The 23,319-nt window shown below is 39.1% G+C and overlaps 1 protein-coding gene across 6 annotated transcripts in view; it reads left to right on the forward strand.

The window, feature by feature from the left end:
- Positions 1-523: 523 nt before the first annotated feature.
- The window catches only part of SPDL1 (spindle apparatus coiled-coil protein 1), a 31,252-nt gene continuing 8,456 nt past the window's right edge, over positions 524-23,319 (forward strand). For 3 of the 6 annotated variants that reach the window (XM_061129419.1, XM_061129420.1, XM_061129414.1), the window contains exons 1-8: positions 529-662; positions 7,142-7,317; positions 8,862-9,038; positions 13,347-13,541; positions 15,837-15,986; positions 16,099-16,197; positions 16,289-16,399; positions 18,573-18,713. In XM_061129419.1, coding sequence (XP_060985402.1) covers positions 7,159-7,317; positions 8,862-9,038; positions 13,347-13,541; positions 15,837-15,986; positions 16,099-16,197; positions 16,289-16,399; positions 18,573-18,713 — 1,032 coding nt within the window. In that variant the 5' untranslated portion in view covers positions 529-662; positions 7,142-7,158. Of the gene's footprint in view, positions 663-7,141; positions 7,318-8,861; positions 9,039-13,346; positions 13,542-15,836; positions 15,987-16,098; positions 16,198-16,288; positions 16,400-18,572; positions 18,714-23,319 lie in introns of all 6 variants that reach the window. The other 3 variants (XM_061129417.1, XM_061129416.1, XM_061129418.1) reach the window with 3 other exon arrangements.

Here is a 23,319-nt window from a genome sequence, read left to right on the forward strand (position 1 = left end):
AGAGTTCATAGAGTCGCAAAGAGTCTTACACGACTGAGTCGACTTAGCACGCACCCACCTCATAAGGCTGTTGGCGGGCTTAAATGTGATGATCTGTGTAAAATTAACTGGCACTCTGTCTTATAAACGAGACTGTCATTCTGTCTATAATGCTTTTAGGCAGTGTCACACTCACTGAAATTTCTGGAACCCTAAGATAGATACCACAGCGGAGAGCCTTCAAAATGCACACCGCCCAACGCGCCGTGAAGCCAGCACACGAGGGAATTCCCCCGCCGCCTCGCCTTCGAGCGACGCTATCCCTCCAGAAAGCACTGTCTTTAGGGAAAACGAAGGCCAAGAACCCCCAAAAACATCCAGAAAAACCAACCCTGAGTAAGGCTGACGGAACACAGACCTAGTTTGAGCCTGCGCCAAACCCGCCGTGGCTGGGGCGTGGCACTGTCTTGGGCGTTCCTTCCCCCGTTTCCCTTTACGCGCTGCTAGGGCGGAAAGTATCGCGTGACGTGAGTTCTCGCGGGAATTGCATTCAAAAAGCACCGGCGCTTACCCGAGTGCTCGGCGACTGAGTGGGCCGGTGATTGTGCGTTGCCGCCGTGGAGTTAACGTTGGGAATCTGAGCGCGGAGCGGTGCAGCAGCAGGGGAAGGGGTGAGGAGAGAGGTAGGGGCCAGGGACCCGGAGGGAGGTGCGTATGAAGGGGGAAGCGCGGGGGCGGCGTAGAGAAGGGCTCCTGGGGAGAGGAGGGCAGGGCCTAGGAATACCTGGGGCCTAGGTCCCCGCCCAAGCTTTTAGCTGGAGCAGCTTCTTCGGCGGAACTCAGCTCTTACAGACCAGGTTCCGAGCCGGCCTTAATATTCCGCTGGGCCGCTTCGACTTCTCCCGGGAATTCTGCGTAAATACGGAAAGTCGGGTCCGTTGCCTGGGTCTGGGGGATAACGAACAGTGGATCTGCGCTGGCTGTATGACGGCCGGCTATATGACACGTGTGGCAGTCCGATTGGAGAAAGGCTACAAGTGTAAAACACACTCTGGAATTTAAAGACTACACTCTCGTTGATAATATGACGACTACATGTTGAAATTATAATCTTTGGGATATATTGCGTTAAATAACGTATTGTTAAAGTGAATTTCACCAGTATTTACTTTTTAAAATAAATGTGGCACCTAGAAAATTGAAAATCAACATGTCTTGTTCGCACTGTATTTCTACTGGACAGCGCTGCTCAGACAAGTTTCGTGTAGGACTCCGCTCTAGCTGCTTTTTACCCATTGCTGGTTTAATGTTAAACAAAAACCCTATTGTTACTAACCTTGTTTTATGGATGACTAAACAAGGCATCTCGGAGAAGGCAATGGCACTCCAGTACTCTTGCCTGGAAAATCCCATGGACGGAGAAGCCTGGTAGGCTGCAGTCCATGAGGTCGCTAAGAGTCGGACACGACTGAGCGACTTCACTTTCACTTTTCACATTCATGCATTGGAGAAGGAAATGGCAACCCACTCCAGTGTTCTTGCCTGGAAAATCCCAGGGACGGGGGAGCCTGGTGGGCTGCCGTCTACGGAGTCGCACAGAGTCGTACACGACTGAAGTGACTTAGCAGCAGCAGCAAACAAGTCATCCGGTCCCATCACTTCATGGGAAATAGATGGGGAAACGGTGACTGACTTTATTTTTTTGAGCTCCAAAATCACTGCAGATGGTGATTGCAGCCATGAAATTAAAAGACGTTTACTCCTTGGAAGGAAAGTTATGACCAACCTAGACAGCATATTAAAAAGCAGAGACATTACTTTGCCAACAAAGGTCCGTCTAGTCAAGGCTATGGTTTTTCCAGTGGTCATATATGGATATGAGAGTTGGACTGTGAAGAAAGCTGAGCCCCGAAAAATTGATGCTTTTGAACTGTGGGTGTTGGAGAAGACTCTTGTCTCAAGAGTCCCTTGGACTGCAAGGAGATCCAACCAGTCCATCCTAAAGGAGATCAGTCCTGGGTGTTCACTGGAAGGACTGATGCTGAAGCTGAAACTCCAATACTTTGGCCACCTGATGCAGAGCTAACTCATTTGAAAAGACCCTGATGCTTGGAGGGGTTGGGGGCAGGAAGAGAAGGGGACAACAGAGGATGAGGTGGCTGGATGGCATGACCGACTTGATGGACGTGAGTTGGAGTAATCTCCAGGAGTTGGTGATGAACAGGGAGGCCTGGCGTGCTGTGATTCATGGGGTTGCAAAGAGTCGGACATGACTGAGCGACTGAACTGAAACAAGACATTGGAGAAATTGTCCAAGTTGATGCTGCCAGTTAGTACTGAAGGTGGGGTGACAATTCAAGCAGTCTGATCCCCTGAGCTCCCTGTCTGCTACATGCTTTTTTCTGTTCTGAGAGGCAGAACAGAAAAGTGGTTAGGAGCACCAGGCCATGGAACCAAATCCTGTTCCCATCTCACTTAGCCACTGGGTTATCAGTGTTATCACCTGTTACCAGGTTATCACTTGATAACCCTGGGCAAGTTACTTAACCTTTCAGTTTGCACCTGTGTAGAAGCGGGGGGTTGTTCAGTCGCCAAGTAGTGTCTGACTCTTTGAGACCCCATGTACTGACTGCAGGCTGGCATGCTGCAGTCCATGGTTTGGGGGGAGGGGTGACCCTTTTTATCTCATAGGGTTGTTGAGAGGATTCAATAAAATAATGTTTCATTTCAGTTCAGTCGCTCAGTCATGTCCGACTCTGCAACCCATGGACCGCAGCACGCCAGGCCTCCCTGTCCATTGGCAGCTCCCAGAGTTTACTCAAACTCATGTCCATCGAGTCGATGATGCCATCCAACCTTCTCATCCTCTGTCATCTTCTCCCGCCTTTAATCTTTCCCAGCATTAGGGTCTTTTTAAATGAGTCAGTTCTTCTAATCAGATGGCCAAACTATTGGAGTTTCAGACTCAGCAACAGTCCTTCCAGTGAATATTCAGGACTGATTTCCTTTAGGATGGACTGGTTGGATCTTCTTGCTATCCAGGGGACTCTCAAGGGTTGTCTCCAACACCACAGTTGAAATGCATCAATTCTTCGGTGCTCAACTTTCTTTATAGTCCAACTCTCACATCCATACATGACTACTGGAAAACCACAGCTTTGACTAGATGGACCTTTGTTGGCAAAGCAATGTCTCTGCTTTTTAATATGCTGTCTAGGTTGGTCATAACTTTTCCTCCAAGGAGTAATCATCTTTTAATTTCATGGCTGCAGTCACCATCTGCAGTGATTTTGGAGCTCAAAAAAAATGAAGTCTGTCACTGTTTCCCCGTCTATTTCCCATGAAGTGATGGGACCAGATGCCATGATCTTAATTTTCTGAATGTTGAGTTTTAAGCCAGTGTTTTCATTCTCCTCTTTCCTTTTCATCAAGAGGCTCTTTAGTTCTTCTTAGCTTTCCGCCACAAATGTGGTGTCATCTGCATATCTGAGGTTATTGATATTTGTCCTGGCAATCTTGATTCCAGCTTGTGCTTCATCCAGTCCAGCATTTCTCATGATGTACTCTGCATATAAGTTAAATAAGCAGGGTGATAATATATAGCCTTGACATACCCCTTTCCCTATTTGGAACCAGTCTGTTGTTCCGTGTCCAGTTCTAACTGTTGCTTCCTGACCTGTGTACAGATTTCTCAAGAGGCAGGTCAGGTGGGCTGGTATTCCCATCTCTTTAAGAATTTTCCAGAATTTGCGGTAATAATGTTTGCAAAGCATTAAGTGCGATATCTGGTACATATTAGCTATAGTTTTTATTCAACCCTGGCTACCTTTCTCTGCAGATTGATAGGTTACTCTTAGACTTTCATTACACCTGTTGAAAAGTTACTTCCTCAGGGAAGTCTTTCTTGTCCTTATTTCCTCTGACCCTGGCCACAAGCCACCACCCAGATTAAGACTGCTGCCCTTAGTTATAGGCTCAGATAGCACCATACACCTCTCCCTCTTGCACTTACCACACTTGTAACTTTACATTACCAGTTATTCAACATATTTCCAGTAATAAGACTGTAAGATTCTAGAAGGCAGGCATGTTGTCTGGTTTGAGGGTCACAGTGTGTCCTCAGCAACAGCACAGTACCTGACACATAATAGGAATTCCAGCAAATCTTTAAAGTGAATGAGAGCTAATTTTGTGACTGCCTTGGACTTTAATAACTGGGATATCTTGAGGCTAGTCCCATATTTTCTCTGGTAAATATTGATGACAATAGTACTTAGCTCAGGTCCATTAAGAGAATTAAATGTGATAGTGCATTTGAAGCACTTCTGCCTGGCAAATGGTAAATCCTTAGCAAATACAAATCATTATTAACAGCTCAACAATTAATGGCTGGCTCCATCATGTACAGGCTTTAGAGAGGTCCTGCATTTTAGAGCAGTGATAGCCAGTCCTGGATAACATAGGATTCTTTTTTTTTTTAACCCCCCTCTTCTAAAACGCTGTATTTCCTCCTCCATCTTCATTCTCAAGACCTTCCTTCCTAATTTACTGATAAACTGAATCAGAAGGGCACTCATGCAGACGCTGAACACTGTTATCTACCTACTTATCAGTGTCTGTACCCATATACTTTACTTTCCTTTATTTTTTTTCCCAGTTTTTTAAATACAATTTTTTTCCATTTATTTTTATTAGTTGGAGGCTAATTACTTTAGAATATTGTAGTTGCTTTTGCCATACATTGACATGAATCAGCCATGGATTTACATGTGTTCCCCATCCCGATCCCCCCTCCCGCCTCCCTCTCCATCCCATCGCTGTGGGTCTTCCCAGTGCACCAGCCTTTCCTTTAATTCAGATGAAACATTCATGTACCTGTCCAGAAATCATTCATTACTCCATGTCTTCTATATCATTAGTTTTTCTTTGCTTGATCTCTCCTTTGTCATACAAGGTTGCTGTTGTTTTTTCTTAAAGAGTTTTTCATCTTAAAAAAAAAAGACCCTACTGCATCTCCAGCTACTGCCCTGTTTATCTGCTCTTTGCAGCAAAATTGTGCTTGCTATCTACTGTTCTACCATTCTCTCCAATTAATTCCAGTCAGGCTTTTGCCCCAGTCTCCCCATCAAAACTATTCTTGGGGTCATCTTCTAGTTGACCTCCGTGAATTTAAATCCAATGGCCAGTTCTCAGTGTTCACCTTATTTCATTTAGCATTTGGTGCAGTTTATCATCTACCTCCTTAATACATGTTTGTTGATTGAGTTCTAAGACAGCACATGCTCTTCCTTTTCCTCCTAGCTCACTGATCGTGCTTGAGTATCCTTTGCTGTCTTCTTTCCCACCTCATAACAGGGCTCCATCCTTTGTCCTCTTCTCTTTAATTATGCTCATACTTTGATGAACACAGAACTCAAAAATTTATGCTAATAACTCCCAAATTTATACCTCCAGCTTATACCCTTCTCTTACTCTTAGAGCTGTTACATATGTCATGTTTTAAAACTTAAACCTCTCATTTTCTTTCCAGAACATCTCTACCCACAGTTTTTGATGTGTCAGTTATTGGCAAATCTATTCTACTAGTTGCTCAGCCAGAAGCTTTGGAGGCCTTTTAAAATTCTCTTTCACACATCCCACATTCCATTTGTCAGAAAATAATGTTGGCTCTGCCTTCAGAATATGTTAAATTTCATCACCTTCTGTGGCAGCCACTCTGGTATGAGTGGTCATCCCACCTGATCTTTATCCTTTCAACTTGCTTCCCTCCCAACTATTCAGCACATCAGCCAAAATGATCCTTTTAAACCTATCCTTTCTTTACTCCAGACTTTGCAGTGACTTCCCATTTCACCCAGAGTAGAAGCCAAAGTTTTTGTTTACAATGGCCTGATCTCCATATTCTCCTCTGTTATCTCCTCTGGCCTGTATTCTATCTTGTTCATTCTTTGGACTTCTTCCACTGTACTGCTGCCCTCTACCCGGAACATGCTTTCCCTGCTGCTAAGTCGCTTCAGTCATGCTTTCCCTAATGGCTAATTAATGGCTAATTCTATGATTCGCTGCAAGGCTTTGTTCAGAAGTCACCTGAGGGGCTCCCCATTCAACACATTTTTAATTTCTTCCTAGTTAGAATACAGCCACTTCTTCCAAGCTCACTTATCCTGTTTTATTTTTTTTCCATTTTTACTTTCTAGTGCATTTAGTTATTATATTATTATTGCTTGTCTTCTCCTACTGGAGGGTAAGTTTTATGAACGAAGAGCCTTTTCGGGGTCCGTTTGACCGCTGCTTGAGGTATCTGAAGTGCCAGGGATGGAGCTTGGCGCATAGGCATTCAAGAAACGTTTGTTGAATGAATGACTCCATCGACTGCAGACATGGGAGAATACCTTAAAAATGACTTGTTGCTCTTTGAATTCAAAGCTGAGTTAAGTCTAGCCTAGGAGCCTGGAACCAGTTAGGGAAGAATGATGAGTGAGGTTGCGCTCTATATTAAATGTTTAAATCTTTGCTTGAAAATCTAGAATGAGGTTGTTCTTTAATTATTGTAAACATGGTGTCTGTTTTGCATGTGTTCTTATGAATAACTAGCAAAATGCTAGTGAGTCTGTTTTTATAAAGTACATTTAATGTGGCAAATTTAATGTGTTCAGGAAGTTAACACTGTTGTGAAAACTTGTGGACATGCTAGTCCTTACCTTATCAATCTTATTCAAAGGTACCTTTTTATATTTAAGTAGAAGTTATGCTACTATGAAATTTCTTGATTTCTTTTACTGTTCTCTTAACTTGGTTACCTGTATAGTGATATAATTATGAGATCACCCTACCTTAGCATTTAAGAAATCTTAGCACACAACAACTGAATAGTTTCCTAATACTGCATTCCTTAGAAGCAAAATTAAATTGTATTCATCTTTTTTTTTTTTTTTGCTCTATTTGATTTGTTCTCAAATTGGGTAACAAAATAGTCAGACCTTACTCATAACAAGAAGGCAAATTTGACCATTTAAAAGTCAAAGAGAAAATCTTCAATACTGTGTTTTCATGTGGCAGTCATATTGAATGTACACATACATACACAACACACTTGTGTCTTTTATTAGTGACATGAAGTTTTTTGTTTAAGTTTAGATACTTTTATTTCTTCTATTTACAGTAGACAGGAAGAAAATCATGGAGGCAGATGTAATAGCAGATCTTCAACGCAAACTCAAAGAGACTGAACAAGAGCGGCTGAAAGCGGCACAGTATGGTTTACAGCTAGTGGAGAGCCAGAATGAACTGCAGAATCAACTGGATAAATGCCGTAATGAAATGACGGCCCTGGCTGAGGTAGGACGCTGGACTCCTCTGCTCACCAGTTTGTGCTTAGCCACTGAAGATTGCTGTTGTCTAGTAGTCATTAATATTATTAATGTAATATTTTTCTTTTCTGAAAATTTTAGATCTAATTTCCACCCATCTGCAGGGAAATGAACTAAATAAATCTCTAATTTTTTTTTTTTTCCTGACTCTGTGTTCTGAGTTTGAAAAATATGTTCTCTTTCTTTACTCCATATTGAATTTTAGACTTTGGTTTGTCTTGATGGCACACCAAGTCTTTAGTTCTGTCCTAAAGTCTAGACTTTTGTATTCAGTTGCCCACCCATGGTCATCTCAGACTTAACATAAACAGAATAGTTGATTCCTTACCCACTAACCAAACATGCTCTTGCAGAATTCTTTACCTTACTTGGTAACTATAAAAACATTTATCCAGTTACTTGAGCCAAAAATCTAGGAGTTTTACTCAATATCTTTCCGTCCCATATTTCTCATATTTAATCCACTAGTAATCTCTAAAAACTTGACCTACAGAACATCTGGTGCTCTAGGTCAGACCACCATCATCTCTCCCCTGGACTGTTATCATAGCCCCCTGACTAGGTTGCCTGTCTCCCAGATTGCCATTCACACCGTTCGCTCTTTACACATCAGCCAGGTGGTCATTGAGGAGCACATAAAAAAATCATGTCACGGTTCTGCTGAAAGCACAGAGCAGCTTCCCGTTTTATTTACAACAAAAACTGAATTCTCTACCTGGGTTTGTAGATCTCCATGTAACCTAACCTCTTTCAACCTTTGACCTTATCTTATGAATTACTTTCCCCTGTTCTTAACTATATTAGTCCTGCCTTATGGGCTCCACAGGAGCTGTTGCCTCCATCTGAGTTACTTGTCCCCACCCTCATGAGAGACATGACATGAGAGAGGGGAATTTTGTCTCTCTTGTTCACAGCTGCATCCCTAATATCTGACATGCTTTTATTAAAAGAATGAATAAATCAGTTTTACTTAGAAAATGCTCAGTAATGTATTTAAACTTTGATCTCCAAATTTAAACATAGCAGTTAAAAAAACTAATGACCACCCTTATTGTTATTTTTTTCCTTTTAAATCTATTTTTATCTTATTTTTTTAAAGCTTGTTGAAGAGGTTTGAACTAATGACATTTTCTTCATTTTACTTAGAGCTACAAGTAAAGAATATTGTTATGAAACCAAATAATTCTTACTAGGAAAACTTAAGTGCTGTTAATTTTTTTTTTTCTTCCTAGCAGCGACTACTTGACTTGACAGCCATAGATCACTTTTTACTTCTTTAGCAGGACATAGAAGCAATTACTGTATCCCCAGCATGAACTTTAATTTAGTCTCAAATCACCTCTCAGGGTTTTTTTTTACATTAATACTAGCTATAGTTATTCCAGATTTAACATGTGGTTGTTACTTAGAAAGCAACAAATGTGTGAAATAGGAATGATTCAAAGATGAAACCTGCTTATGTTTGATGGCTTTATTTTTATGTAACTGAATTATAATTGAATCTGTTTTCAGAGCTACGAACAAGAAAAATACACTCTTCAGAGAGAAGTTGAGCTCAAGAGTCGAATGTTAGAAAGTTTGAGCTCTGAATGTGAAGCTATTAAACAACAACAGAAAATGCATCTGGAGAAATTAGAAGAAACACTGAGCAGAAGCCACGGGCAGGAAGTGAATGAACTGAAAAAAAAGGTTTGTGTATCTGTGTATTTTGGAACAGAAGTATTTCATGCTCATGCAACCATTTGTAAACTTTAGATGATGAAAGATTTTCTTACTACCATCTATGCAAAATAGCTGAGATGAGGGGTTCCATCATCTTAATGTGAGGAGTGGAAACACTGAGAAACAGTAGTTTACCTTAGCAGTTTGTTTAAATAACATTTTAGTAGTTAAATTGAATTATTTAATTTTAGCAACTGAGTATTTGTTAAGGAGTTTTAGCTCTGATCAGCATGGCCTCCTTTAGAGTGCTTAGGATACCGGTCCCTTTTCAGAAAGACTAGTTTCCTAGCCTTCACTGCAACTTGTGGTACACTTTATAATTCCGCAAAGAAACCAGTAGTTTTTGGTAAATTAATGTGCATTATAGTTGTATATTTTACAACTATAAAATGTATATTTTACAGTTTAGTTTATTTTAGATAAACTTTTATTGAAGATAAACTAAGACATATGATCCAGTTCATACACAACTCCTTAAGGGAGGTACCATCATTATCTCCATATAACATGAGAAAACCAATGTTTAAACAGATTGAGTAAAGTTGGACAAGATTATAGAACTAGAGACTATCAGTCAAAATTTAGTTCTCTTACTTCAAAGCCTGCTTCATTGTGTTTCATGTAGCATCTTTTAAGATTGTTATATATCTGTACCACCTGTGCTGTTAGTTAATTCTCATTAAATTGACTCTCTTTTAAATGTTCTCTATTTTTAAGTAACAGTATCAATGAAATATATTATGTTTGAGCTGGTTATTTTTTTCCTAATATGCAGGAAAATATTACTATCAAAATATGCTTTCATGCAGTGCATAGAATCATCTTGCTTACCACTCTGACAAATAATAATCCAGCTTGTCTGAAGCTATGCAGGTTGAGACACCAATAACTGATATGGATGCTTTTTTTCTTCTTCATGGATATTTTCAGTTTAGCAATAACTTTCAGTACCTAAACAAAAAAGAGTAATGTACAAAATATTGAGTCTAAAGTGAGGCCAGTTATAGAGATGGCTTTTTGGTAAAGACTAAATCATTCAAAAAATATTTTCAGTCTTATGTTCTCAGATTACTTGTACCAATAATTTGGAGTTTTACTTGCCATCTTTCTTTCACTTATTTCTCACATTTCTCACATCAACAAGCTCTTAAGAACTTAAGCTACAAAATATCTGTCTCCGCTACTCTGTAGTCCAGCTCACCATCACCTCTCCACTACTGTCCAGGTAGCCTGTTTCCTTTATTGCTGTCATGCCATTCATTTTTCACACGGCGGCAACATGGCCAGGAGTCCAGACCTACTCTGATTACGTGTAAGGATTATTTGTGTGCTTATAAAACAAGGCGTGTCACTGCCTATTAAAAGATGCTTAGCTTTGGCCAGATAGGAAACCCCAGTCATCTCATCTCATCATACAGTAAGTTTGAGTCATTCAGTGATATTTTTCAAAAGGATATACACATATCAACATACATCAACCAGCTGAAATTTTTATTTCACATGATAAAATTGAAAGGGGAAAAGAAAATAGAAGTCTCTTTTATTTTTTAAATAGTAAACAAATATCAGGATACAGTCTAGGAATGTTGAGACCCTATTCAATATAATTCAATATAGATGATAATGGTAACCCTGGACATCAAGTAAAAGACTTTTATTAACAACAAACCATTTAGTGAATGTTAGATGTGGTGCCGAATGTTTTACCCACCCAATCTCGGTTGAGAGCCGCACAATAACACAGGTAGAATCACTTATAGTCTTACATTTGAGGAATGTGAGACAAGTTAAACCTTGACCTGACCCTAAAGCTTCATCCTCCTGCTGTAAGGAGGATGTGACGCATATAGGCATACCTCTGAGATACTGCAGGGAAAGTTCCAGACCACTGCAGTAAAGTGAGTCACATGAATTTTTTAGTTTCCAAAGTAGTCTTTTAAAGTGTGCAATAGCTTTGGGTCTAAAAAGAGCAGTGTATATACCTTAATTTTAAAATATTTTATTGCTTGAAAATACTGACCATGATCTGAGACTTCAAAAAAAAGAGTCATCTTTTTTTTTTTCCATCTGTGTTGATGGCTGCTGACTGATCGGGGCAGTGATTGCTGAAGGTTGGGTTGGCTATGGCAGTTTCTTAAAATAAGTCAACAATATCAATTGACTCTTCCTTTTATGAGCAGTTTCTCTGTAGCATCAAAGCAGTTTGATAGCATTTTATCCACAGTAGAACTTATTTCAAAATTGGACCCAATTGTCTCAAACTCTTCTGCTGCTGCTTAGATGCTCAGTAGTGTCCAACCTTTATGCCTCAGACCCCATGGACTATAGCCTGCAAGGCTCCTCTGTCCATGGGATTTCCCAGGCAAGAATACTGGAGTTGGTTGCCATTTCCTCCTCCAGGGGACCTTCCCAATTCAGGGATCAAACCCACCCACGTCTCTTACCTCTCCTGCATTTTCAGGTGGATTCTTTACCACTAGTGCCACCTGGACAGCCCAGTCTCAAACTCTGTCACTACTTTGTCAACTAAGTTTATGTCCTATTCTAAATCCTTTGTTGTCATTTCAGCAGTCTTCACAGCATCTTCACCAAGGGCAGATTCCATCTCAGAACCACTCTCTTTGCTCATCCATAAGAAGCAACTCCTCATCTATTAACATTTAATCATGAAATTGCAGCAGTTAAGTAGTAAGAATTAATAGTCAGAAATTACTCCTTGATCCTATAGGCTGCAGAGTGGATCTTGTGTTACCAGGCACGAGAACAACCTGAATCTTCTACATCTCACTTTGGTGACCAGGTGCATTTTCAGTGAGCAGTAATATTGTGAAAGGACTCTTTTTTCTGAGCAGTAGGTCTCAATAGTAGACTTCAAATATTCAGTAAACCATGTTGTAAACAGATGTACTGTCAGCCAGGTGTTGTCCCATTTATAGAGCACAAGCAGAGTAGATTAAATGCAATTTTTAAGGCCCTAGGATTTTCAGAATGCTTAATGAGCATTGGCTTCAACTTCTTTTCTTAAACTTCATGAACCAACCTCTGTTAGCCTCAAAATTTTCTTCTGCAGCTTCCACCTGCCTCTCAACCATCATAAAATTGAAGACAGTTTGTATTAGACTTTGGCTTAAGGGAATGTTGTTTCTGGTTTGATCTGCTGTCTGGACCTCTTAAATTTTCTCCATATCAGCACTAAACTCTTCAGCTTCCTTATCATTTGTATGTCCACTAGAGTAGCAATTCTAACTTCCTTGAAGAACATTTCCTCTCAATTCACAACTTGGTTAGCTGACACAAGAGGCCTAGTTTTCAGCCTGTCTGCTCTCAATAAGCCTTTCGTCACTAAGCATAATCATTTCTAGTTTTTGATTTAAAGTGAGAGGTGAGAACACTCAGAGGCCATTATAGGGTTAGTAATTGGCCTAATTTCATATTGTTTTGTCTTGGAATAGGAATACCCTAGGAGAGGAAGCAGAGAAGGCAATGGCACCCCACTCCTGTACTCTTGCCTGGAAAATCCCATGGACGGAAGAGCCTGGTAGGCTACAGTCCATGGGGTCACTAAGAGTCGAGCACAACTGAGCGACTTCACTTTCACTTTTCACTTTCATGCATTGGAGAAGGAAATGGCAATCCACTCCCGTATTCTTGCCTGGAGAATCCCAGGGACAGAGGAGCCTAGTGAGCTGCCGTCTAGGGTCGCACAGAGTCGGACACGACTGAAGCGACTTAGCAGCAGCAGGAGAGGAAGAGAGAGAGGAATGACCATTCAGAGGAGCAGTCAATTTGTCAATTCAATTCGCCCTCTTAAAGGAGTGTGGTTTGTGATGCCCCAAAGCATTTACAACAGTGACATCAAAGATCACTGATCACAGATCATTATAACAAATAAAATAATGAAAAAATTTGAAAGATTGTGAGAATTACCAAAATATGGCACAGAAACAAGAAGTGAGCAAATGCTATTGAAAAAACTTGCTTGGTAGACTTGCTTGGCTCAGGATTGCCACAGACTTTCCTTGTGTGAAAAAAATGTAGTGTCTGGGAGGTACAAGTAAGCAAAACGCAGTAAGACAAGGTATGCCTGTATTAGTTTTCCAAGACTGAAGCAATGTGACATTTTTGGAAAAGGGGTTAAATAATTTTGTTCAGCTTGATTGCCTTCCAAAATAGTTGTCCTGCAGGTACCGGAACAGTTTGTACTGCAATTGTATGTTCTGATGACCTTTACTACCTTTTACTAGTTAAGATTGTGAATTTTCTTTTTTTTTTCAGTTAGAAACACTGAAAGCCGAGTTAGATGAAGCTCGGCTAAGTGAAAAGCAGCTGAAGCACAAAGTGGATCATCAGCAGGAACTCCTTTCTAGTAAATCAAAGGAAATGCAAATAATGTCTGAACGTGTACATGAAAGTGTGTCTTCAGAGATGCTGACTCTTCAAATTGAGCTGACTGAAATGGGAAATGTGAAGGTAGTTTTTATGGCATGTGTATTATGGACTTTTCTCCTTTTTCTGACTGTATATTTTTCATGTTTTTATAATAATCCTTATGAACTATTTTTAAGATGAAATATTTTTTGGCCTAACTTTGATCTAATTAAAAAATAAGTTTTTAAATGGATTCCTTCAAATACAGTAAAGCTTTAGGTTAGATGATTATGTAAGGCAGTATTATTAATACTTTTAGATTAATGGAACCTCTGGAAGAATTTACACATTTATTCTGATTCTAGTTTGTGTCATAAAAGCCCAATATAAAAGTTGGTCCAGCAGAAGTTGATTTGTTGTTCAGCTGCTCAGTCGGGTCTGACTGCTGCGACCCCATGGACTGCAGCACCCTATTGTTTTGCCGCAAGTTTTCACTTTCATCTCAGGTTCAAAGGATTTGTTAACAAATTAAGCCACTTGTTCTATATAAATAATACAAATGTTTATTGGAGAATTATCTAGCTTACTTTCAATATACTAACATTAAAAGAAAAGAGAAATAGAACAGAGGATATGTCACCAAATTGGGTTTTTACCAACGTCTAGACTCAAACGGTGCTGGGAAGTCCCGTGTCAGAGCACATCTGGAGCCCCAATTGTCCCAAGGTCCCAGGCAGGATGTCTGCTCCTTGGGTTAGACTTCAAAAAATTGCAGTTCAGGGTTCCCGCTTATAATCCTAGGATGAAAACTGGTATAATCATCAGTCTGTGACCAAAGTGCAAGCCTGGTTTCATGTTAGTGCTGTTTGTTTTGTCTCGTAAAACTTGGAATGTTGTTATGCTGGGGCTTGGTTGGCCAGGGTCCCTCCAAGGTCTCAAAATTCTTCCCCATCTTATCTGTGGTGCTGCACGCCTTGCACTCACAGCAGGCCGTCACTCACAGTCAGGCTAGTGTCCAGGCAGGCTAGAAGCAAGGTCAGAGGCCTGCTCTGCTTTGTCTCTGAAGCCTAAACAAGACCATTTAATTTCCCTAACACCTGTCCTTCACTATCTCCCAAAGTTTTCTCAAACTCATGTCCATTGAGTCAGTAATGTCCCCCAACCATCTCATTCTCTGTCACCCCCTTCTCCTCCTGCCCTCAGTCTTTCCCAGCATCAAGGTCTTTTCCAGTGAGTCGGCTCTTTGTGTCAGGTATGCAAAGTATTGGAGCTTCAGCTTCAGTTCTTCCAATGATTTCCTTTAGGATTGACTGGTTTGATTTCCTTGAAGTCCAAGGGACTCTCAAGAGTCTTCTCCAGTACCACAGTTCAAATGAATCAATTTTTCGGCAGTCAGCCTTCTTTATGGTCCAACTCTCATATCTGTACATGACTACTGGGAAAACTACAGCTTCGATTATACGGACCTCTGTTGGCAAAGTAATGTCTCTGCTTTTTAATATGCTGTCTTGGTTTGTCATAGCTTTCCTTCCAAGGGACAAGCATCTTTTAATTTCATGGCTACAATCACTGTCTGCAGTGATTTTCCTGCCCAAGAAAATAAAATCTGCCACTATTTCCACTTTTTCCCCATCTATTTGCCATGAAGTGATGGGACCAGATGCCATGATCTTCGTTTTTTTGAATGTTGAGTTTTAAGCCAACTTTTTCACTCTCCTTTTTCACCTTCATCAGGGGGCTCTTCAGTTCCTCTTCACTTTCTGCCATTAGGGTGGTATCATCTGCATATCTGAGGTTGTTGATATTTTTCCTGGCAGTCTTGATTCCAGCTTGTGATTCATTCAGCCTGGCATTTCAAATGGTGTACTCTGCATATAAGTTAAATAAGCAGTGTGACAATATACAGCCTTGACTTAACTAATTTTGAGATTTTAAACCCATCTACTGTTCCACGTCCGGTTCTAATTGCTGCTTCTTGACGTGCGTAGAGGTTTCTCAGGAGGCAGGTAAGGTGATCTGGTACCCCTTTCCAGAGTTTGCTGTTATCCATACAGTAGAAGTTGATATATGAGTATAATTTTTTTCATTGTAAGCTAAAATTAACTTAAAAATGAAAAATTTTAAATTCTTAGAAAAGAAACAGTCTCTGGAGTCTTTTATTTGATCACTTTTTTAAAAGGTAATTAAAAAATTTTTTTTGAGTTTTTTAAAATTTATTTTTTATTGAAGGATAATTGCTTTACAGAATTTTGCTATTTTCTTTATTATGCACTTTAATAATCTTTGACTAGTTATTAGTTTTAGTTTTGAGTGTTAACCTCTGCTGATAGATAAACTGACTGCTGCTAACTGAAGGATTATTCAAGAGTTTCTTCTTTTTCAATTCCTGTTTAATAGACCACCCTCCAAGAAGAAGTGAATGAACTGCAGTACAGACAAGAACAACTCGAACTTCTTAATGCTAATTTAATGCGCCAGGTAGACCGGCTTAAAGGAGAAAAAGAAGAGCGAGAGAAAGAAGCGGTTTCTTACTATAATGCCTTAGAGGTATTGTGATTATAGTAATACCAATTTATATAAGTTGTTTTCCAATTTATATAAGTTGTTTTCTTGCTAATCTTATCTCAAGAAGCTGAATTGTTTTCTCTTTTGAATTTAGAAAGCTCGTGTAGAGAAACAGGACCTTCAGGTGCAGCTAGACCAGGCCCTCCAGCAAGCCTTGGACCCTAACAGTAAAGGCAGCTCTTTGTTTGCAGAGGTACATATAAATATTACATTGATTAAATTGGCATAATTTAAATTGGCATATGCTTAATAAAAGCATAATTAAACATGTTATTATTTTCTAGGTGGAGGATCGAAGGGCAGCAATGGAACGTCAGCTTATCAGCATGAAAGTCAAGTATCAGTCACTAAAGAAGCAAAATGCATTTAATAGAGAATGGATGCAAAGAATGAAGGTAAGAATTAGTGTAAGATTTATTAAACCTTATTTTGTATCAGTATGACTTGTACAAGTAATACAGTTACAACAGTTACATGATTATTTCTAGAACTACATGACCTTAGAAAAATTTTTTTTAATTGAATGAGAGATCCCTTTTATATTTTATTTAAAAACATTTAATTCTGTGTAGATTTTAGTGGTATATGTAACATCCATGGATTGATTGAGTTTTTAATTATTACTCACTAGCCTTGAGTTTTTAATTCTTACTCAGTAGACTTGCCATTAGCTCTTTCTTTGTAATGGGAAAAATCAAGTATTAAAAAATTTTTCTGTCGTACTGTTGGCCTGGTTTCTTTCTGAGGGTAGCCCTGAAATGTCTACTTCAACTAAAACTAGCTCTCTCACCATTCTCCAGTTCTCCCACAAAGGCTTATTTATAGACTGAAGTTTGAATTTCCTTTCCTTGGAGTTTCTCAAGTCATGCATATAAGCCCTTTTAATTTTAAGGTTTGTTGGGCATCATTTTTGTCGAACGGCTGGTAACAGAAAAGCATGTGGAAATTAGATTCCAGTATTGTGCCAACCCTTAGATTCCTGATCTGTTGTGCCTAACTCTCCTGAAGTGGTAATGCTTAATAGAAGTCTGTAAGGTTTCCTGCCTCTTTTAAGGATGATGAGATCTACCAAAGAAATAGGAAAGATCAGTGATTAAACTTTGGCATCAGATGAACTTGGGATTGAATCCTAGTCTCACTTGTTAGCTGTGTGACTTTGGACAAGCATGTTTATTTTTCAAGTATTAGTCCCCTCATTTGTAAAATAGAGGTGATAGAAGTTGCCTCTTAAGAGTCGTCCTGGAGTTAAGTGAGGGCACAGCAGCATGCTTACATGGTTGGCAAATAGGAAAGTGCTGACTTAATAGATGAGAACTGTGCCTTTTATTTCTGAGGATTTCAGTTGTGCTGTCTGGTTTACCTTGGCTCTCCCCATCTGGGTATTATTTCTTTGTAAATTTTCTCATATTTGCCCTTTGTTTTCTTTTTGTATTTGTTGGGCTATTGTTATTAATCTCTCACAGTTCTGCTACCCCAAACTATCTTTAGACACAGGTGGCATTCTGAATTTTGGGGCGATCGATGTGTCTAGCTTCCAGTATGAAAGTGAAAAAGTGAAAGTGAAGTCGCTCAGCCGTGGCCGACTCTTTGCGACCCCATGGACTGTAGCCTACCTCGCTCCTCCGTCCATGGGCTTTTCCAGGCGAGAGTACTGGAGTGGGTTGCCCTTTCTTTCTCCAGGAGATCTTCTCGACCCAGGGACTGAACCTGGGTCTCCTGCATTGTAGGCAGATGCTTTACCATCTGAGCCACCGGGGAATTCCAGTATGAAGCAGGAGCGAAAAGTGGATCCTTAAAAATGTTAGAAGTCTTCTTTGTCTCTTACTTATAACCATAGCTGCAACTTCATATCATTACTGTACTCAAAAATGTATTTTAATTAATTCACACTTTTTAGAGCTGCAGAAATTTCCAAAGGCAGAAAGGAATGCTAGGTTTAGGTTTTAGCTAATTCCCTTCTGATTACTGTGCACCTCCAAGTTTAGGTGGAGTCATAACTAGGTAGGTTGATGGCTGCTCTTAAAACATAACTTTATATTGAAGTTTGCTTCAAGATCCTTGGATTGCCCGTTACCTTTGCTTTCCATCCTTGTCCTTTGTAAAACTCACATTTGTGAATGTGAGTAGCTTAATAATTTCCCCCACTGAATACTACTGAATTTCATTAAACTTTTTGAGGAACTGCACCAGACCCTTAATGAGAGTGCATATGGTGAGTACATTATGGCATTCCACCAGGTTTCTTTACCACTTAACTGGTGACTTCTAGACCACAGCCATGCAGTTCAACTATGTTTCACAGAAGTACAGATAATTGTTATGGACTTCAGATACCAATGCATAAGTAGTCAAAATAAGTACTAAAGAGTTATGTCTGTAACTAGGCTATCTGAAATAAATATTTTCAGATTATTAAGAGTATTAAACTAGACACAGCTAATTTGTTTAGCTTCTAAAATGAAACCAAAGTAGTATATAGTACAAAATATGAATTGTAACAAAAATATAGTTATCAGAATCTTCTCCCCCACTCAATTTTATGGGGGAGAATTTTTTTTTTTTCCCTAGTTACAGATCGCTACATTGCTACAAATGAAAGGGTCTCAAGCTGAATTTGAACAGCAGGAACGGTTGCTTGCCATGTTGGAGCAGAAGAATGGTGAAATTAAACATCTCTTAGGTGAAATTAGGAATCTGGAGAAATTTAAGGTATGTGTAAACACCTTTTAAAAAAATAACAGTTTTTTGTTTGAATATCTTGCTACTTTTAACTTGAATGGGTTTCTTTATTATGTAATTAATCTATAGTTTCTATTGAGATTTACCAATATTTAATTTTTTCTTCCAGTTTCTTTTGCTTTTCAGTGGTTTAGACTACTGCTTCTTTTAATCAAAAGATTTGTTGTTGTTATTGTAAATTTTAACTCACTTATAGTCAAAGCACCCATATCTTAGGTGTACAACTCAGTGAGTACTACATACATATACCCCCTTAAATTATTACCCAGCTCATGGTATAGAATACTTCTAGCATTCCAAAAAAGTTCTGCCATGTCCCTTTTGAGTGAGTACTCCTACCTTCTAGCTTTGTACCAGCTTTACATGTACAAATACTCTTGAACTTCATATAAATGAAACCATTCATTACATACTCTTGTTTTTGTCTTCCACTCAACATTATGTCAATGAGATTTGTTCCTCCTGTCAAGTGTTACCAGTAATTCTTTTTTGGTGCTTTTTACCTCTATTTTTTGATGAATGCAAAGTAAGATTTCTGTCACATTGTCCAGTATTATGTGGCAACTGGAATTCATACAAGTCTTTAGTAAACTATTTCAAAATTTTTGAAATTCAAACCACCAGGAAAGTTGTAAAATTATTACTGCATACCCTTCACCCAGATTGCTCAGTTGTCAGTTTCACCATATTTGCATTTTTATTTTCTCTCTCTTCATGTATATACATTTTTATCTGAAACATTTGAGAGTAGGTTGCAAACCAGGTATCCCGTTACCCTTAAGTTGTTGCTCAGTGTTGAAGTTTATCTTTTATATAACCATAGTACAATGGTCAAATCAGGAAACTAACATTGATACATAGTTTTAGCTGAGCTGCCTTTTACAGTTTAGGAATTACCACTAATGTCCTTCCTGGAATACAAAAATGACCAAATGCTTTCCTTCTAGGGTCCAATCTGTGATCATGTGTTGTATTTAATTGTCAAATCTCTTTAAAGACTCTAAAGGTCCATATAATTAAAGTTAGGAAAGATTGAAGGCAGGAGGAGAAGAGGGCGGCAGTGGATGAGGTGGTAGGATGGCATCACCAATTCAATGAACATGAGTTGGAGCAAACTCAAGGAGATAGTGAAGAACAGGGAAGCCTGGCATGCTGCAGTCCATGGGGTTGCAAGGAGTCAGACACGACTCAGAGACTGAACAAGAGCAATGTATTTTTGATGGGAACACTCCAGGAGTATTGTTATACTTTCTCAGTATGTCACATCAGATGGCACATGATGTCTATTTGTACTGTAACAGGTAATATTAACCTTAAATATTTCATAGGGAGTTACTTAGGCCAGGTATATATCTATTTCCCCTTATACTTGAACATCCATTGATGATTCTTGCCTGAAACAGGTATTACTGTGGTGATTGCCAAATGATAATTTCAGTTAGAATAATGAATTAAAAAGAGCTTTTCTCCTCACTTATTTATATCACATAGTCTTATAAATTCTTATTTTATCCTATGGACTATAGTCTATAACTTCCTTATTTACTCTGTCCCAGATTTGACCAGTGGGAGTACTTCCTTACTCTGGCACAACAAAATATTCCTAGCCTTGGAATCAACATTTCTTCAAGGAATGTAGGTTCCTTTCAATGAAGAAGGGCACTTAGAAACCAAGATCTGGGCACTGAGTGTGCTTATTGCTACTGAAATGTCATCACTCCTGGATTCTTTTAGCAGACAGAACTGGAAGTCTATGTCCATATTTTTAGTGTATTCATGTATGTGTTATATGCATGTGTAGGAATGTTTCATGTAAACAATTTTGTGTATTACATGCACATATATACACATAGACACATAATAAAACCTTGATTTCATACTTAATAACTCCAGCTTGAGTCCAGTGCCACAGGGTTCATTGCCGACCCCATTTCTTCCAACAGTGGAAAACCTCGCTCTTATTGTCCTCAATATATTTGCTTATTTACTCATTCTTAAAATATATATAGTTTTGAAATTATTCATTAAAGTTCAGGATTTGTTTGCAGTTCTTTTTGTTTTTAACTTGAGGGTATATAGTCAAAATACTATGTTCATAAATTTTGGTTGTTGTTCTGTCATTAAATCTTGTCCAACTCTGCGGCCACATGAACTGCAGCGTGTCAGGCTTCCCTGTCCTTCATTATCTCCCTGAGTTCATTCAAACTCACATGCATTGAGTCAGCAATGCCATCCAACCATCTCATCCTCTCACCCCTTCTCTTCTTGCCCTCAATCTTTCCCACCATCAGGGTCTTTTCAGTGAGTCAGTTCTTCACCTGAGGTGGCCAAAGTATTGGAGCTTTAGCTTCAGCGCCAGTCCTTCCAATGAATATTCAGGGTTGCTTTCCTTTAGGATTGACTGGTTTGATCTCCTTGCTATCCAAGGGATCCTCAACAGTCGTCTCCAGCACCAGAGTTCGAAAGCATCAATTCCTCTGTATTCACCCTTCTTTAGGGTCCAACTCTCACATCCGTACATGACTACTGAAAAAGCCTTAGCTTTAACTAAATGGACCTTAGTCGGAAAAGTGATGTCTCTGCTTTTTGATTCGCTGTCTAGATTTGTCATATCTTTTCTTGCAAGGAGGAAGCGTCTTTTAGTTTTGTGGCTGCAGTCACTATCTGCAGTGATTTTTGGAGCCCAAGAAAATGAAATCTGACACTATTTCCACTGTTTATCTATTTGCCATGAAGTGATGGGACTGGATGCCTTTATCTTCATTTTTTGAATGTTGAGTTTTAAGCCAGCTTTTTCACTCTCCTCTTGCACCTTCAGTAACAGGCTCTTTAGTTCCTCTTCATTTTCTGCATCTGCATGTCTGAGGTTATTGATATTTCTCCCAGCAATCTTGTTTCCAGCTTGTACTTCATCCAGCCCTGCATTTCGTATGATGTACTCTGCATGCAGTTAAATAAGCAGGGTGACAATATACAGCCTTGACATACTCCTTTCCCTATTTTGAACCAGTCCATTGTTCCACGTACGATTCTTACTGTTGTTTCTTGACCTGCGTACAAGTTTCTCAGGAGACGGTTAAGGTAGTCTGGTATTCCCATCTCTTCAAGAATATTCCACAGTTTGTTGTGATCCACACAGTTAAAGGATTTAGCATAGTCAATGAAGCAGAAGTAGATGGTTTTTTTTTTAATTCTCTTGCTTTTCCTATGATCCAGCGAATGTTGATCTCTGGTTCCTTTGCCTTTTCTAAATCCAACTTATACATCTGGAAGTTCTCGGTTCATGTACTACTGCACCCAAGCTTGAAGGATTTTGAGCATAATCTTGCTAGGATGTGAAATGAGTGCAATTGTACATGATTTGAACATTCTTCGGCATTTCCTGTCTTAGGGATTTAAATGAAAACTGACCTTTTCCAGTTCTGTGGCCACTGCTGTTTTCCAAATTTGCTGGCATATTGAGTGCAGCTCTTTCCCTTACCAATTATGAGTGTGGTGTCCATCTGAAATAGTTAGGTTTTGTCCATCCTTGTTGAATTTATTTATTTACTCTTTCCAGCATGTGAACCATTAACATGGTTCTAAAAGTAAAAACTGTAAAGAGTTTTGCCCGTCTCCCATTTCCTTCCACTCTGTTTACACCCCACCTGTTTGGGTAGCCAATTTGTTTCTGATTTACTCATGCTCTGTTCCTTTTTGCAAAAAGAGCAGCTTTATGTAGGCTTTATTTTCCCTTTTTATTTCTTGAACAAAAATGTGGCATAACACAGATAGTCTTTTATAGTTTCCTTTTTTTTTTTTATTTTAACCTGGAAATCACTTCATCTAGTTTAGAAAGATCTTCCTAATTAACAGCAAGAGAGAATTCTGATGTATGGATTCTCATACATTCTCCTTTGTCTGGGTATTTAGATTATTTCCAGTATTTTTCAATTATGTACAGTGCTACAAAGTATATTTTGCATGTATTGTGTGTTTCCTTATTATAGATGTATCATCCTGAATAATTCCTATAATCCAATTGCTGGGTCAAAGTAAACTAGCATTGTATCATAGTGCTCATTTCTCTGTCACCTCACCAATAGAATGTATTATTTTTTTAAATTTTTGCTGGATTGATAGATGAGAAATGGTATCTCACTGTAGTCTTAATTTCTATTTTTGTAATAATGAGTGAATTTTAACATGTTTTCATAGGTGTATTTACTTGCACAGGTATATAGAGAAACTGATGCATGTTTTCTCATAGTGTTTGTATGGTTTCACATTTTAAATTTAGAGACCTGATCTCAACTGAAGTTTATTCTTGTGTATAGGGTGAGATATAAATCTTATTTTACCTTTTCCAAATAACTAGCCAGTTGTCCCAGCATCATTTATTTAAGAGTTAGTCTTGATAGCAGTGACTTGATATAACATCTTTATCGTATATCAGATTTTCACACATGCTTGAGCCTGTTTCTGGATTCTCCATTCTGTTTGACTGGCCTCCTTTTCTGCACGTCAGCGCCATACTTTTAATGTCAGAGGTCTCCTAGTTGCGTTTTGCCTGCTGAGGCGCTCCTCCCACACAGCT

This window comes from Dama dama, chromosome 25 (assembly GCF_033118175.1).
Source record: "Dama dama isolate Ldn47 chromosome 25, ASM3311817v1, whole genome shotgun sequence".
NCBI classification, from domain to species: domain Eukaryota; kingdom Metazoa; phylum Chordata; class Mammalia; order Artiodactyla; family Cervidae; genus Dama; species Dama dama.